Raw genomic sequence first — 13,920 nt, 5'->3', positions numbered from 1 at the left:
CTTGGGATGAATGGGAGTAAACGTGCTGTCCCCCCATACCTGGACAGGTGTGTGCAAGAGGGGGGAGCTCAGGGATGTTGAGACCTCGGTTCAAGGCACTGCAGAAAGGGAAGAAAACTTAACTGAAGTCAGGGATGCAGCAAAGAGACAATAAAAAATGCAGCCAGGAAAATGCTGACGTGCTCGCCATGCCAAGTGGTTTCCTACTCCAGGCATTCCCCAGGGGGATTGAGGATTACAGATCTGGCAGCAGGATCAGTGCAGCGAGTGAGCCTCTGCATTGCAGGTCATTCCAGCCAGAAAATGAAGGAGAGCACTGCAGTGATACCAGAAGGGAGGGCTGGGAAATCCCTCTGCTTGTGGGGCAGCACAAGGAGGAGGGGCAGAGTGGGTCTGACAGGTACCTGTGCATCCCCTGGGGTGCTGGCACTGCTGGGAAGAGCCTGGCCCCATCCTCTTGGCACCCTCCTTCCACTATTGCTGCACATCGTTCCTCTCCAGGCTGGAAATGCAGAGAATCCTGGAATAGAACCAGAGGACAGGAGGAAATGGCCTCAAGTTGTGCCAGGGGAGATTTAGGTTGGATAAGAGGGAAAAAAATCTTCACTGAAAGGATTTTCAGGCATTGGCACAGCCACCCAGAGCAGTGGAGAGTCCCTGTCCCTGGAGGGATTTAAAGCCATGTGGATGTGGCACTTGGGGACATGGGGCAGTGCTGAGGAATTGTGGGACTCCATGGTCTGAAAGGATTTTCCTGGATGATTCTCGGGCAGCAGAAGCTCTGTGTTGGGCTGAGGGCTGTGCAGTGGCCATGGAGACTCAGGAATGGGGTTCCAGGATCAAGGCTTCAGACTGGACCTCCTTAAGGATCCAGGGAGAAAAATAACGTTCTGCCATGGCCAGTGGCAGCTTGGTGTGTTGGAAGTGGCTTCTGGAGGCTTTCAAATCCCAAGTGTGGCCCACATCCCCAGGGAATGAGGCCTGAGGTGGTGTCTGCCACATCCACCCACAGCCCAGTCCCATTCCTCCTGCTCTTCCCACTTCAGGTTTTCTCCCTGCAGTCCATTTTCCAGCCTGTCTCTGTGCTAAGCAGGGATTCTGAAAATTCCCTTTTGCTGTCTGCTGGATTTCCCAAGGGATCAGGAGGCAGGCCTGTGGGCCATGCAGCTCTGGCATCAGGAATTGCCTCTCTCAGAGCTGTCCCTGCCCCTTGCCAGCCTGGACCATGGCCAGGGATCAAATGGCCTTTACAGGAGCCTTTGGACTCTCCTCTGTCATTTCACCCAAAGGTGTGAATACCCCTGGAGTGTTCTGGGTCAGGCAGGGATGGCTGTGAGGATCAGGAAACAGGGACAACCTCACCTTCACCGTGCAAGGAGAAGCTGTTGAGCGCGACAGAGATCCCAGGACATTCTGAGCTGGAAGGGATCCCCAGGGATCATGGAGATGAACCCCAGACCTTGGCATTACCAACACCATGCTCTTCTGGCAGCTAACAAACATCACCCAAAACTCAGCTGGATGTGAAGTGAGCATGGGGAGGAGCTGGGAGCTCATTTTCCCCCCACTGGCATCGTTCCTGGCTAAATCCCCGTGTCCTGTTCGCCAAGCATCACCTGAAGGTTTCTCCTTCCAAAAAAACCAGTCTGTGAAATGCTGAAGTGCCACTTCTGTTTCAAAATTGCTTTTATTCCACTCCCAGATCTTCACCTTTTTTTGATGCAGTGGTTTTGGGGTTGGATTTTTCTTTTTGAATGCAGATTGGAGAGTGAGTGCTGTGAGCTGTGCTTCAGCTGTGCTGTAATTAGTTTTGTCTACTGTAATTGCTTCTCCTTTTTCCATTGTTTAGTGAAAGACGAATGAATTTCCAGGTCTGGTTGCATTGGGAGTGCTGACAGCAGCTTTTTAAAATCCCACAGCACAGCTATTGGTCTTTTTTATTCAGCTGAATCCTGCAGAGTGGGACAAATTCAGCTTCTCCTCTGTGTCCTGGGCAAATTACTGCACTAATTAATTTCTCTAAGACTGGGGCCTCTTTGCTTAGCAAAGGGAAGGGATGGAGGGAGGGCACTGTCTGAAAAACAGCAACAACCCTGGATCTACTCCTGGAATAAACTTGCATGAGGAGACATGAGAAACTGATGGTTTCAAAATAAGGTTTATGGAGTTAAAAAAACCGGATATTGTGTTATTAATGATAATTATTAATTTTTTAAATCCTTTCCAAACCAAAATTTAATTCCAAATATTAATCCAAATATTAAATTCCGTATGTAAGTAACAATAATAATAATGTGACAATAATATTAATAATAATAAAGTAATAATGCTAGTAATAATTAAAATACTATGAGAAGTATTAAAAGATAATAATAAAAAGTAGTGATATAGTAATAATTAAAATACTATCTAATAATAATAATAATAATAATAATAATAATAATAATAATAATAATAATAATAATAATAATAATAATGTAATATATAAGTAATAATACATACAGCACTCCCAATTCCCTCCTTGTTTAGGTCACTGCAAATTATTCCCCAAGGACACTGTTGGAGTGGGATTGCTCTGGGATAACGAGGGAATCTCAGTGATAATTCAGCTGCCAGAGCTGCTCTGCCTAACAGTGGGGAAGTGCTGCTGCTGCTTTCAAAATTACCTGACCGAGCTGATCTGAGGGTGAGGAGACAATTTATTGATTTGGAGTCCTAGCCAGACGTAGATTGAGATAATTCTGTGATGTTAGTGCTATTATTCCTACAGAAAAGCAAGCTGGGTGAAGATTTTCAGGTTTTTATTAGCCCCTGCCAAACAACTGGGCTGCATTGCAGCTTCAGTGTTTAATTTAAGATGTGGATGGCTGAGATGCCAAAAATCAGAGCTCTCTGGGTGGTGGTCACTGAATATTTCTGCTGAAACTGCTCATTTTCTAAAGCCAGCAGCCCCTCACACTGCTGTGAGCTTCCCCTCTAAAGCTATTTTTAACAGATAAAGGGGGAGAAAAAAAAAGGTGTTAAGTTTGCAGCTCTGCTTTTGCATTCTGGTCAGGTGCCTTGTCACTCTTCATGGCTCTCCTGCAAGCTGGCATCCGAGGGTTCTGCTTAATGTCCTAGAAAATAACCTTGTGCTTGGACCAGCAGCCAGTTTATCACTGCTGCTCCCTGGCTGTGGGCCTGGGGTGGAGAGGGGACAGGGAAAAGCAGGGAAACCATGGAGCTGGGTGTTGCCAGGCTGCTCCGGGACCAGCAGCTCCCTCCCTGCTGCCACAGCACCTGGGCCCAGCTTGGCACAGCAGTTCTGCTTCCCTTGTGCAAGCAGGGAGCTGAAATCTGGGATGGAGGGTCTGGGCCCAGCTTGGCACAGCAGTTCTGCTTCCCTTTGTGCAAGCAGGGAGCTGAAATCTGGGATGGAGGGTCTGGGATTTGAGCCTTGCAGCCTCAGCAAGTTCCCTCAGCGGTACTTGCCTCTTCATCTGTGTTGGAGGTGCCATTTTCCCACATGGATGGATTTCTCTGGCGGTGGGAAGCCATTCCCCCTTGTCCTGTCCCTCCAGGCTCGTGTGTCATGTCAGCAGCTCCACCAGGAGGGGCAGGGGGTGGCCTTTGTCACCAGCCTTGTCTCAGTGCACCTGTAAATCATCACAAAACGTGGTGCTGGGGCCGAGCAGCCCCTCCTGCCCTCAGCCTGTGTCCTGGGCCTTGAAAACTGATTAAGAATCGCTTGCTTAGCTGCTGGCTCTCGGGTGACAGTGACAGGGCAAGCTGCTCTGCTGGAAATGCCCATTAAAGTTTCAGTTTCCATCCCTGAGGCAGAGCTGTGGGGCTGGGTGTGAGCTGCTGGAATGACCTCTGCCAGCAGCCACTCGCTTCATTAAATAGCAATGAGCCAGGGGTTCCCAGCTAAGCAGCACACGGAGCATCCTCACTCCATTTCCTGCTTTTAAAGCAAGTCTAAATTGTTTAATAACCTGCCTGAAGTCCTTAAAGTGAATCTGGGCAGCAAAGCAAAATGCTGCTTAGCAGGGCAGGTGCCCAAAGGAGGGTGTCAGAGTGATGGAGCTGTTTGGGAACAGCCTCTGAAACTCTGCCAGCAGTTTATCAGATGTGCTGGGGGTGACAGGCTGGGATTACAGTCGAGCTGGCTGCTGGTCAGACTGAGCTTCACTAACACCTTGCTGAGGGCTGCAATTCCTGGGGTAAATCCAGACCATGTCCAGTGCACAGCTCCTGTTTTGCCCATTGGGTGGTTGGTTTTCAAGCTCTGCTGTGTCCTCAGAGGTGGGAAATCTCCTGGAGGGTCCCACACACCTTTCCAGAGCAGTTAGTCATCCTTAGCCTGGAGCTGAGCTGGTGCTGCCTGAGTTTCAATCCCACTTTTTCAACTGCAGGGATTGGGGTTGGGGCAGCTGAGAGCCGTCTCTGCCTGCACACCCTCTTCCATCCCTGTCCACCTTCCCCTGCCTCCAGAAGGTTTGCTGGACTTATTCCTCATGTTCTTGCCGAGCTAAGAACAGTAAATCCTGCTGGGTGTGAAGTGTTTACAAAAGGCCTGGGGATGTGGCCCTGACTCCCAGCCCTGTTCCCTCCATCTCTCCCCACTCTGAAGGGCAGAAAGTGTTCCTCAGGAAGATTTCCAGAGGTGCCAGGGAGTGGGGAGAGCTCAGTGAGGGGTTTACAGCTTGGGCAGCAGCAGCTGCTCCAACTGCAGCAGTAAATTCTAACACAGCCTCTCCTGCAGTAAAACTGCCTGAGTTAGACTTTACAAATGCTTTACAACTGGTGCTTGCAATTCATCTTATCTCTGCTGGAATTACCTCCCAGGACCCATCTCCATTCATTTAATGCAAACTATCTCATCTTGTCCATCTCTACCCGGGGTTTCATTTTCCACTGCTGCTCACTGGGAAAATTCATGAGCTCTGCAGTGCCTCTGATGGTGATTTGGGAGGGTTTCTGCCCTATCCGCTGGTTCCTGCACTGAAATGCAGGGATGTGGGTTGGGATGCAGCTGTCCAAATGCTCCTGGAGCACCAGGAAATCATAAGGAGCAGGAAGGGAGATTCCTGAAATCCTCGGGGATGTCCAGAGAGGTGATGGGGCCTGGCTTGAGTGGAACCCAGCGTGTCATCCCAAATCCTGCAGGTGGGACCACAGCAGGAACGGGCTGGGTTTCTGCCTGCACCAGTTTGTGTTTTTGATGACCCCAAGGCTGTTCCCTGTCCTTTTGCAGAGCCAGGACAGTCCCTGGCAGGATCTCCCTTATTTTGGGCACTCATTGGAGCTGGGAGGCTGCAGGACAGCTCCTCATTCCCAAACCTGCTCCAGCCACATCCCCCACAGCCAGGAAACCTGGCACCACCTCCCAGCACCTGCCCAAGGGCAGAGGGGGCTGCCCAGTGCCACATCTGGGGTGACATCCTTCCTGTGCATCCCTGATTCTGCTCCTGCACAGTGCACAGGAGATGCAGCTGCTGCAGCCCAGGGATGTGCCCAGAGCCAGGGAGGGTCCTGGCTGGAGCAGTTTTTTCCATCCCCTGCACGTTCTTTGGGGACAAAAGGAGCTCCTGTGCTGGTGGTGAGGCTCCACAAAGGAGTGGGGAATGGGGAACAGCAGGGATGCACCCGGGAAGCCTGAGTGTCCCTCACTCACCATGGGGTTTGTGGATAATCCCAGCCACTGCTGGCCTGGGAGGGCACTGGCAGCTGCTGGACCCCACCTGAGCTCTCTGTGGAGGGGGTGCAGGTGTGTCACAGCTTTTTTGGGGTGTTGCCAGCCTCCATTTCAGCAGGGATGGAGCAGGGGGAACGCACAGAATCAGGAGTGGCTCAGGATGGAAGGGAGCTTTAAAGGTCAGCTCATCCAACCCTCCTGCAGTGAGCAGGGACATCTCCAGCCAGCCCAGAATCCATTCCCAGCGCCCAGGGCTGGCTGATGCTCATGGAGGAATCCCACATTGCTTCACAGGCTGTGGAAAAGGGGACATACATCCAGGTCAGGCTTTTTGCTCATGTTCTGCCTTTTGCTGTCTTTATATGATACAGAAATATATTGGGTGAGCCCCTTCTGGATAAACTCAACCTAAAAAATAGATGATTTTGGGCAGGTATTTTCTGCTCTGAAATTATGGTGGAAAACAGCAGAGTGGGGTTTGTGCAGCTTGGCAGGGTCTTCCCTGAAAAATTATTTGAGACTCCAGTTGACAGGGCTCAGATCCCTGCACAGAGACATCCCAGCTGCTGGACACCTCTCCAGAGGCTGATGTTAGTGGGACAGAGACTCTGGGGCTCAGGGAAGAGCGGGATGATTGGTGTCTGTGACAGAGGGGGCACAATTCCTCACTGCCACCTGCCTGTGATGGGATGCTCCGCCATCCCTCCAGCTGTGGATCAACGAATCCCTGGGGATTCATTTATTCATTATTATCCATTCAAGAGGCTTTTCCCAGCCTGGAAACCGTCTGCACTGACATCTAGTGGTAATCCAGGCTTTTCCCTGGCCCAGAGCAGGGGGATCCTCTGCTTTACTGCTCCTGCTGTGGGCATTTTCACAGCATCACTTAGGCTGGAAAAGGTCCTTAAGATCATCAGGTCCAACTGCAAGCCGTAATGATATCTATGACAAAATGCAGTTTAAATCTCTGCTTCCTAGAGACCAGGCATCAAATCTGCTCATTTTTGTTGTTATTTTTGTAATCCCTTACAATCCCTAAACCGTTAAAAACCAATGTGTTGTGACAGGACACAGGGAATGGCTCCCCACTGCCAGAGGGCATGGCTAGGTGGGATTTTGGGAAGGAATTGTTTTCCCAAGAAAACAGAGCAGTTGTGGCTGTCCCTGGATCCCTGGCAGTGCCCAAGGCCAGGCTGTACAGGGCTTGGAGCAATGGAAGGTGTCCCTGCCATGGCAGGGGTAGATCAGGATCAGCTTTAAGGTCACTTCCTATCCAAGCCATGCTGTGATTCCTGGATAACAGCAGAGCACCCTCCGACAGCAACGCCTGGGCAGAGCAGGTCTCCAGGTATGATCTCGGGGTGAATTATCATTTATGGGTTTTATTTCACACACTGCTGGCTCTCGCGTCGGTTTCCACGGAGTTTAGAACCTGTCTAACGCCGCTCTGGGCCGTACCCACGGCTCAGCCCTCGCCAACATGGCGGCGTGGCAAAGACTACATCTCCCATGGTGCCCCGCTCACGCCCGCCGTGCAGCGGCCAGCCAATGGGGCGCGGCGGAAGGCGGATATAGCGCCGCCCTCGGGACCCGCTCCCTCCTTTCCGCCGGGCCCGGCTCATCATGGCGGTGCAGATCTCCAAGAAGCGCAAGGTGAGCGCGGCCGCACGGCTCCTCCGCGGCCGCGGGGCGCTGCCGCCCTGCCCGCGGCGGCCCCAGCAGCCGGCGGGGCGGGAGCGCGGCGGGCGGCGGCGGCGGACGGGGGAGGATGGCGGCGGATGCGGCGCGGGGCCCGGCGGGGAACATGGCGGCGGGATGGAGCGGGCGCTTCCCCATGGCCGCGCGCGGAGGTGCGGAGCGGCGCCGGGAGCCGGGAATTGCGGGGTTTTCGCTTTGCTTTCCAGCGGGAAGGGGTTTGCGGCTGGCGGCTGCCCCGGGAGGGCACCGGGTGCTGCCTGTCCTGGGGAGCGAGGGAGGTTTGGGCTGCCAGGAGTCCCGGCAGCAGCTTCCCATGGGGCTGGGAAAGGGATGCGACCCCGGTAATTAATTCCCTTCAATTGCTCCCGAATTCCAGCGTGAGCAGTGGCTGTGGGTCAGGCAGTGCTGGGTGTAGGCTCCTGCTAGGAGCGGATTATTCCTGAGAAATGCAGGGAAGGAAGGGGGTTCCATTTTTCCTCTCTGCTGCACCCTGAGTGGGGCAGAGCACGGTGCTGGTAAAGTCGCGGTTGTGGGTTCAGTTCCTGGGCTGTTCGTGTAAAAGTTGGACTTGGTGTTCCTTGTGGGTGTCTTGCAACTGAGAGTATTCTGTGATTTCTCTCAGGGGAAGGGAAATTTGTCAGGAGAGACACTCCGAATTTGGGTAAATTGCACTCAAGTTCAGGATGTGACAAGACCTTGACTTGGTCCGTTTGTGTTTTAGTTTGTCGCTGATGGCATCTTCAAAGCGGAGCTGAACGAGTTCCTGACTCGGGAGCTGGCTGAGGATGGGTACTCTGGAGTGGAGGTCCGGGTCACTCCCACCAGGACTGAGATTATCATCCTTGCCACCAGGTAACTCTAAAGCTCTCTGGGATGGCTCCAGTCTCACTCTGGGGACACTTTTCTCACTTGTCCTGTGCTTGTTTTCCCTCAGAACTCAGAATGTCCTGGGAGAGAAGGGACGCCGCATCCGGGAGCTGACGGCTGTGGTGCAGAAGAGGTTTGGATTCCCCGAGGGAAGCGTGGAGGTAAAACTGCCTCAGGAACTGGATGGTGCAGAAGGATTTGTGGTGGTAGCATGGTGGCAGCTAAAGGTGGTTTCAGGATGACTTGGGCCTTCTGTTACTTGGCCTCAAAAATGCTCCTGCACTGAAATGCAAAACAAATTACAGAGAAACTGCTCTGCTGCAGAAGGATCTTTGAGAAACAGAATGTAAAGTGACAAACCTTTTTTTTTTTTTGATCCTTAATGTTAGGGGTGCTTTCCCAGGGGAAGGTTGGACTAGGGTCCTTTAAAGGGTCCATGCAACCCAAAGGATTCTGTGGTTCTGTTCCATGAAATCTTGCTCTGAAACAAATCAAGGAGGGACAGGGAATGTGTGTGCTGAGGTGATGCTCATTTATTCCAGCTTGGCTGGTGCTGCTGGATCATGTTAGACAGGGAAGGGATTGTAGGATAAAGCTGCTGCCTGTATATGTGGAAGGATTAATGGGACTGAATGTAAGGAGTAGAGTAGAATGAAACTCCTGTGTTCTGTTGAAGCAAAAGTTAAATTTACTGTGAGGATGGTGAGGAACTGCTGCAGGGTGCCCACAGAAGCTGTGGCTGCCCCTGGATCCCTGCAATCGTTCAATGCCAGGTTGGAGCAGCCCGGCCTAGTGGAGAGATCCCTGCCCCAGGCAGGGGATGAGTGGATGAGCCTCCCAAGGCCCAGCAGGCTGTGGCTGGCTGGGCGGGGCCCTGTTGTGAGTGTGCTCTGTCCCCGCAGCTCTACGCCGAGAAGGTGGCCACGAGGGGTCTGTGCGCCATCGCCCAGGCCGAGTCCCTGCGCTACAAACTGCTGGGAGGGCTGGCTGTGCGTAGGTGAGTACAGCAGCCTGCCCTGGGGAGTGGGGCACTGCAGTGCTGTTCCCAAAAACAGCTCTGCAGCTGGAGGGTTTAACCCGGTAATGCTGCACTGGAACTTCAGTCCACAGTTACTTCTGTCTGGTTGGAGGTTGTGTGCGGGGCGTAAAGCTGCACGTGTTCTTTGGGAGTAAATGGGTGGAGGAGTGAGGCGAGCAGCATTTCAGGCCTTGTGGCTGTGCTGTGGCTCAGGAGGCAGTGGCCCTGCTCTCATCCCCTCGGTGATGAGACGATGACGAGTCAGAAGCGGGTGGCTCTGGTGGCGGGGCCCTCGCGGTGTCACGTTCTGTGGCGCTGCCTGAGGCCCTCCAGCAGCAGCCTCCTGTCACCAGTGACTGATCTAGAGGCATTTGTCTGAGAAGGGATGGGAGCTGCGCTGCCAGCACACGGAGCTGAGGTTGGAATTGTGGTAGAATCCCTGCAGGGAACCCTGTGGGTGTGGCAGAGCGGGCTCATGGCTTGGCTGTCCTCTCCCTGCAGAGCCTGCTACGGTGTCCTGCGCTTCATCATGGAGAGCGGGGCCAAGGGCTGTGAGGTCGTCGTGTCCGGCAAGCTGAGAGGTCAGAGGGCCAAGTCCATGAAGTTTGTGGATGGCTTGATGATCCACAGTGGGGACCCCGTGAATTACTACGTGGACACAGCCGTGCGCCACGTCCTACTCCGGCAGGGTGAGTGCCTGATCCCTTGGCAGCCTTGTTGGGTTCCTTCTCTAGAGCTGCAGAGACAAAACATCTCAGCTCCTGGCAGCCCGTTCCTGCAGGCTGGAGATTTCCCACTGATGCCCGTGGGTTGAAACTCATGTGGTTTTAATGCACTTCTCATCTCACAGTGTTGAGTTGTGCTGCTGTGGATGCTTCAGACTCTGAAAATCCAGTTTTCTTGGGCTTTTGTAACTGAGCTCTCACGGTGGGATTTGAACATTCCATCTAAAGTAGAAGTCATTTGTGAATGGGAAGCCGAGGGGCCTTCAGCAGCCACTGTCGTCACTTCTCTGCTGATGGGGTTTGAATGTTTCCAGTTAGAAATGTGGCTGTTGATTCTGCAGCTGCTCTCACTGTGTCCTGGGGCTCTGGGGCTGGTGATAACTTCCAGATGAGGTTCCTGTTGCCTTGGTTTAAGAGCCCTTGGCAGTTGGGATTCTGGTTTTCCTGGCTCCTCAGGATGGGCAGAGAGAACAGGGGTGCTGCAGGTGTCAGACAGTTTTCCCAGCTAAACCTGCTTCCACTTGTTCTCCCTCCTGGTAAAAAACAAATGATTTGTGTGTGTCTTAACTGGCTTTGTGTTAATGAGTGGCAGAGCTCCTGGTGCAGGGACACCAAGCCCACCCAGAGCTGTTCCCCACCTTCCCTTCGGTGATGATACGATGACGAGTCAGAAGGGACATCCCTGTGTCACTGCAGCCTGCTCTGTGCCACGTTCTGTGGTGCTGTGCTGAGGCTGCCTTGGCCAGGCTGTCCTGCTCATTGGATGATTTAGAGGCATTTGTCTGAGAAGGGATGTTAAAAAAAAAAAGTGGAATTTCCTAGAAAAATGAGCTGAGGAAGAGGACAGAGTTTAAAACCAGGCTTAGAATGACTTGAGGGTAGAACTGCAGTCAGCCAAGGCAGTGAGTTGAATAACTTTGGATATCCAACTTTAAGTTGCCTGGATTTACAACACTGATTTAAAGTCACAGTAATTCGATTTTTAAGCTGTAGCATGTGTGTGTTACAGTGTTGTCAGCACATCTCCAATGTGCAGAAATATTTTGTAACCTTGGTGCTCATCTCTTGATCTATTTTGTCTCCCTTGTCCTGTCACTCTCTGCAGGAGTACTGGGAATCAAAGTAAAGATTATGTTGCCTTGGGACCCCAGTGGAAAGATTGGCCCCAAAAAGCCTCTGCCAGACCACGTCAGCATCGTGGAACCCAAAGAAGAGATCCTGCCCACCACCCCCATTTCAGAGCAGAAAGGTGGCAAACCAGAGCAGCCAGCCATGCCTCAGCCAGTGCCCACTGCCTGAGGGGTAAGTGCCTGGGAGCAGGGAGGGAGATGTGCTGAGGATCCATGCAGAAAAGGTTTCAGGCCACCAAAAACACAAAGCTGGGGTTTTGGGAAGGCAAGCTGCTGTGTTGTGACCAGGGTTGGGCTTGAGCGTTGCACTGGGTGAAGGGTTCAAGACCTGTGTCAGTGCAGCTCAGAACACTCCTCAGGGGATGAGATGGTGGATCTGTCCACATGCCTTGTTCCATGTGTTATACAGCATGGATTTGGAGACCTTGGATTATTACAGCTGGGGACACTTGGGTTGGGTGCCTTGCATGTGTTGGTGTTGTATCAGTGTGCAGCTGGCAGCACAGAGAATATATTCCTAATATATCCATAGAATATATTCCTCATATATCCATCCTGTCCTGGCCCAAGATCCAGTCTTAGAAGCCATGTGAGAAGAATTTGTAGGCTGCTTTTGTAAGAAAATTACCACAGTTTGAAGTCTATCATGGAATCTGGCAAGATCTGCCTCAGTGGGAACAATGGGGGATCGTTGGCCAAAATGCAGGAAATGAGAAATGCAGTTTAATTGGAAGGCTTGGTTTGTTCTTTGTTTGGGACAGGATGGTGGTTGTGGAAAAGAGTTTGCCCCCAGCTCACCGAGTGTTTTGTTTCTCGTTGTAGGGTTTGTAACATCTGCAACCAGAAGCTTGTCTGTCCTGACAACATCTCTTAATAAAATCACAAAAGGCAGTGTTTGTGAAGGTGCCTTTTCTTTTTGGTTTTTTTTTTTTTCTTTTTATTTTCTCAAGATGTGCTCCAGGAAGACCTTGCTCCCACCTTTGGTGTGGAAGGAATTCTGTTGCTGTGTTGCCCTTCTGGAATGACCTTCACCAGCTCCTGATGCAAAGAAAGTGGGAATAAAGCACTGATACCTGTGATGGGTAGAGCTGGAGCAGCAATCCCGTGTTCAGAGGGTCATGAGTAACACACTCCGTGGAGTCCTGGTGGCTGATCCCTCCATCCCAGTCCCTCATCCAGTGCTTCCAGGAGGGGGAGCCTTGCTGGCAGTGTCCAGGCCAGTGCAGCTCCTGTCAGGGTCAGGTACCTTTGGGTGTGGGTTTGTGGGGTCAGAGCAAAAGTGACACTCAGGATTTCAAACCTTCTGTCCTGACCTGCAAGGTGGTAATGTCTGGTGGAAGTTTGGTGCAGGAATGGGAAGAGAGGCACAGTCATAGGAGATAATGTATGTGCAGGATCGAGGAGTTAGATTTTGAGGGATTCAAAGCCTGTTTGTTGTTTAGGACTAGCTTTCACATCCACATTTCTGTTTTTAGGAGGTTGCTCTGCGGGAATTAGGCAGTCAGGTTAGGATCTGGAATTTTGAACTGGTCTGTCTAGGGAGCCTTGGCCTTGCTGTTCCCAGCTTCTCTGGGAGTCTGGTTGAGTTTCAGAAACAAGATGTGCCTTCTTGGAGTGCCAGTGATTGCAGGTTTCTCTGAAACCATTCAGTGCAAAGATTTAAATAGTTAATACAAATATTAGACTAATGCCAACATTAATTTTTAAATCAAATTTGAAATTATCTGAAAATATAAAATATGACAACACAGCTCTGTCAGATCGTAGGAGCAGGAAATGTGTGAAAGTGGGGAAATCTGAAGCAATAAAAGTCACACCTGGTTTTGCATGTTGTCTCTAAATTCTTACACACACTATGTGGTGGATGGTGATGGTTAGAAACCTCTCCTGCTGCCTCCCAGGGAGGGCTGGATTTTTGGGAGATTGTTCCACTTTCTTCCTGATGAAGAGCTCTCCAACCTTGTCCATTACCCTGTTAATTTCACAGTGCTAATCACTGCTAGAGTCAAGAGCTGTGCAAGTAATGGGAAAGAAAAGGCTCCAGGCAGAGCTCAGAGCCCTTGCAGGGCCTGAAGGGGCTCCAGGAGAGCTGGAGAGGACTTTGGACAAGGCATGGAGGGACAGGACACAGGGAATGGCTCCCACTGCCAGAGGGCAGGGATGGATGGGATAGTGGGAAGGAATTGTTCCCTGTGAGGGTGGTGAGGCCCTGGCACAGGGTGCCCAGAGAAGCTGTGGCTCCAAGTGTGAACTGAACACCTTTTCCAACTGTTCTGGCTGGACTTACCACCTCTGAGCTGTTCAGAGAAGCTCGAAAAGAGAAGGGAACTCACTCAGTTCCCTGTGTCTTTTGGGTGCTTCCCTTGGACAAAAGCCCTGGAAGATGAGCTGGGGGTGGTATGAACTCAGGAACTCTGGCAAACTTTTAACTTATTTTCAATGTTGCTGTTCCAGGGTGATGTGTTCCTGCTGTGGTTGCTGCTGGAGGTGGCTTCAGTAATTGCAATTTAGTGAAAATGAGGAAGCATGTGATTTTCCAGTGTGGGAGGAGCTGCACAGGGATGTGTGTGCTTGCCCAGGGGAAAGGGGACATGGCTGTGCCTTTTAGCTTGTGTGGGAGAACATGGATTAGCAGGGTCTGCCAGTGCTGCATTTTCCACCTGGGAAAGGTATCTTTAGCCTGCAGTTTTTTCCTCTGTTTCCCCAGAGTGGATCCCAGCTGGAGGAGCTTTGGCATGGAGAGTCAGCAGGGCTGGTCCCTGTGGCTGACAGCTCAGTTTTTATTCTGCTAAACGGCCCAGCAGG

The 13,920-nt window shown here is 51.7% G+C and overlaps 1 protein-coding gene and 2 non-coding genes across 3 annotated transcripts; all 3 read left to right on the top strand.

The window, feature by feature from the left end:
* The first annotated feature begins 7,256 nt into the window (after positions 1 to 7,256).
* Positions 7,257 to 12,006, top strand: RPS3 (ribosomal protein S3). The gene is made up of 7 exons (XM_063150227.1): positions 7,257 to 7,330; positions 8,097 to 8,227; positions 8,310 to 8,403; positions 9,145 to 9,239; positions 9,762 to 9,949; positions 11,091 to 11,287; positions 11,938 to 12,006. Exons 1-6 carry the CDS (start codon positions 7,301 to 7,303, stop codon positions 11,282 to 11,284), a joined length of 732 nt encoding a protein of 243 aa, XP_063006297.1. The 5' UTR covers positions 7,257 to 7,300; the 3' UTR covers positions 11,285 to 11,287; positions 11,938 to 12,006.
* LOC134415303 (small nucleolar RNA SNORD15) lies at positions 9,498 to 9,644 on the top strand. Its single transcript, XR_010027036.1, has one exon. It is a non-coding gene; the product is annotated as a small nucleolar RNA SNORD15 (small nucleolar RNA).
* Positions 10,629 to 10,776, top strand: LOC134415302 (small nucleolar RNA SNORD15). The gene has a single exon (XR_010027035.1). It is a non-coding gene; the product is annotated as a small nucleolar RNA SNORD15 (small nucleolar RNA).
* Positions 12,007 to 13,920: the final 1,914 nt, after the last annotated feature.

Source organism: Melospiza melodia, chromosome 2, assembly GCF_035770615.1.
Source record: "Melospiza melodia melodia isolate bMelMel2 chromosome 2, bMelMel2.pri, whole genome shotgun sequence".
NCBI classification, from domain to species: Eukaryota; Metazoa; Chordata; class Aves; order Passeriformes; family Passerellidae; genus Melospiza; species Melospiza melodia.
Note: the sequence above shows the minus strand (reverse complement) of the source record. Positions and strands in the feature narration are given on the sequence as shown.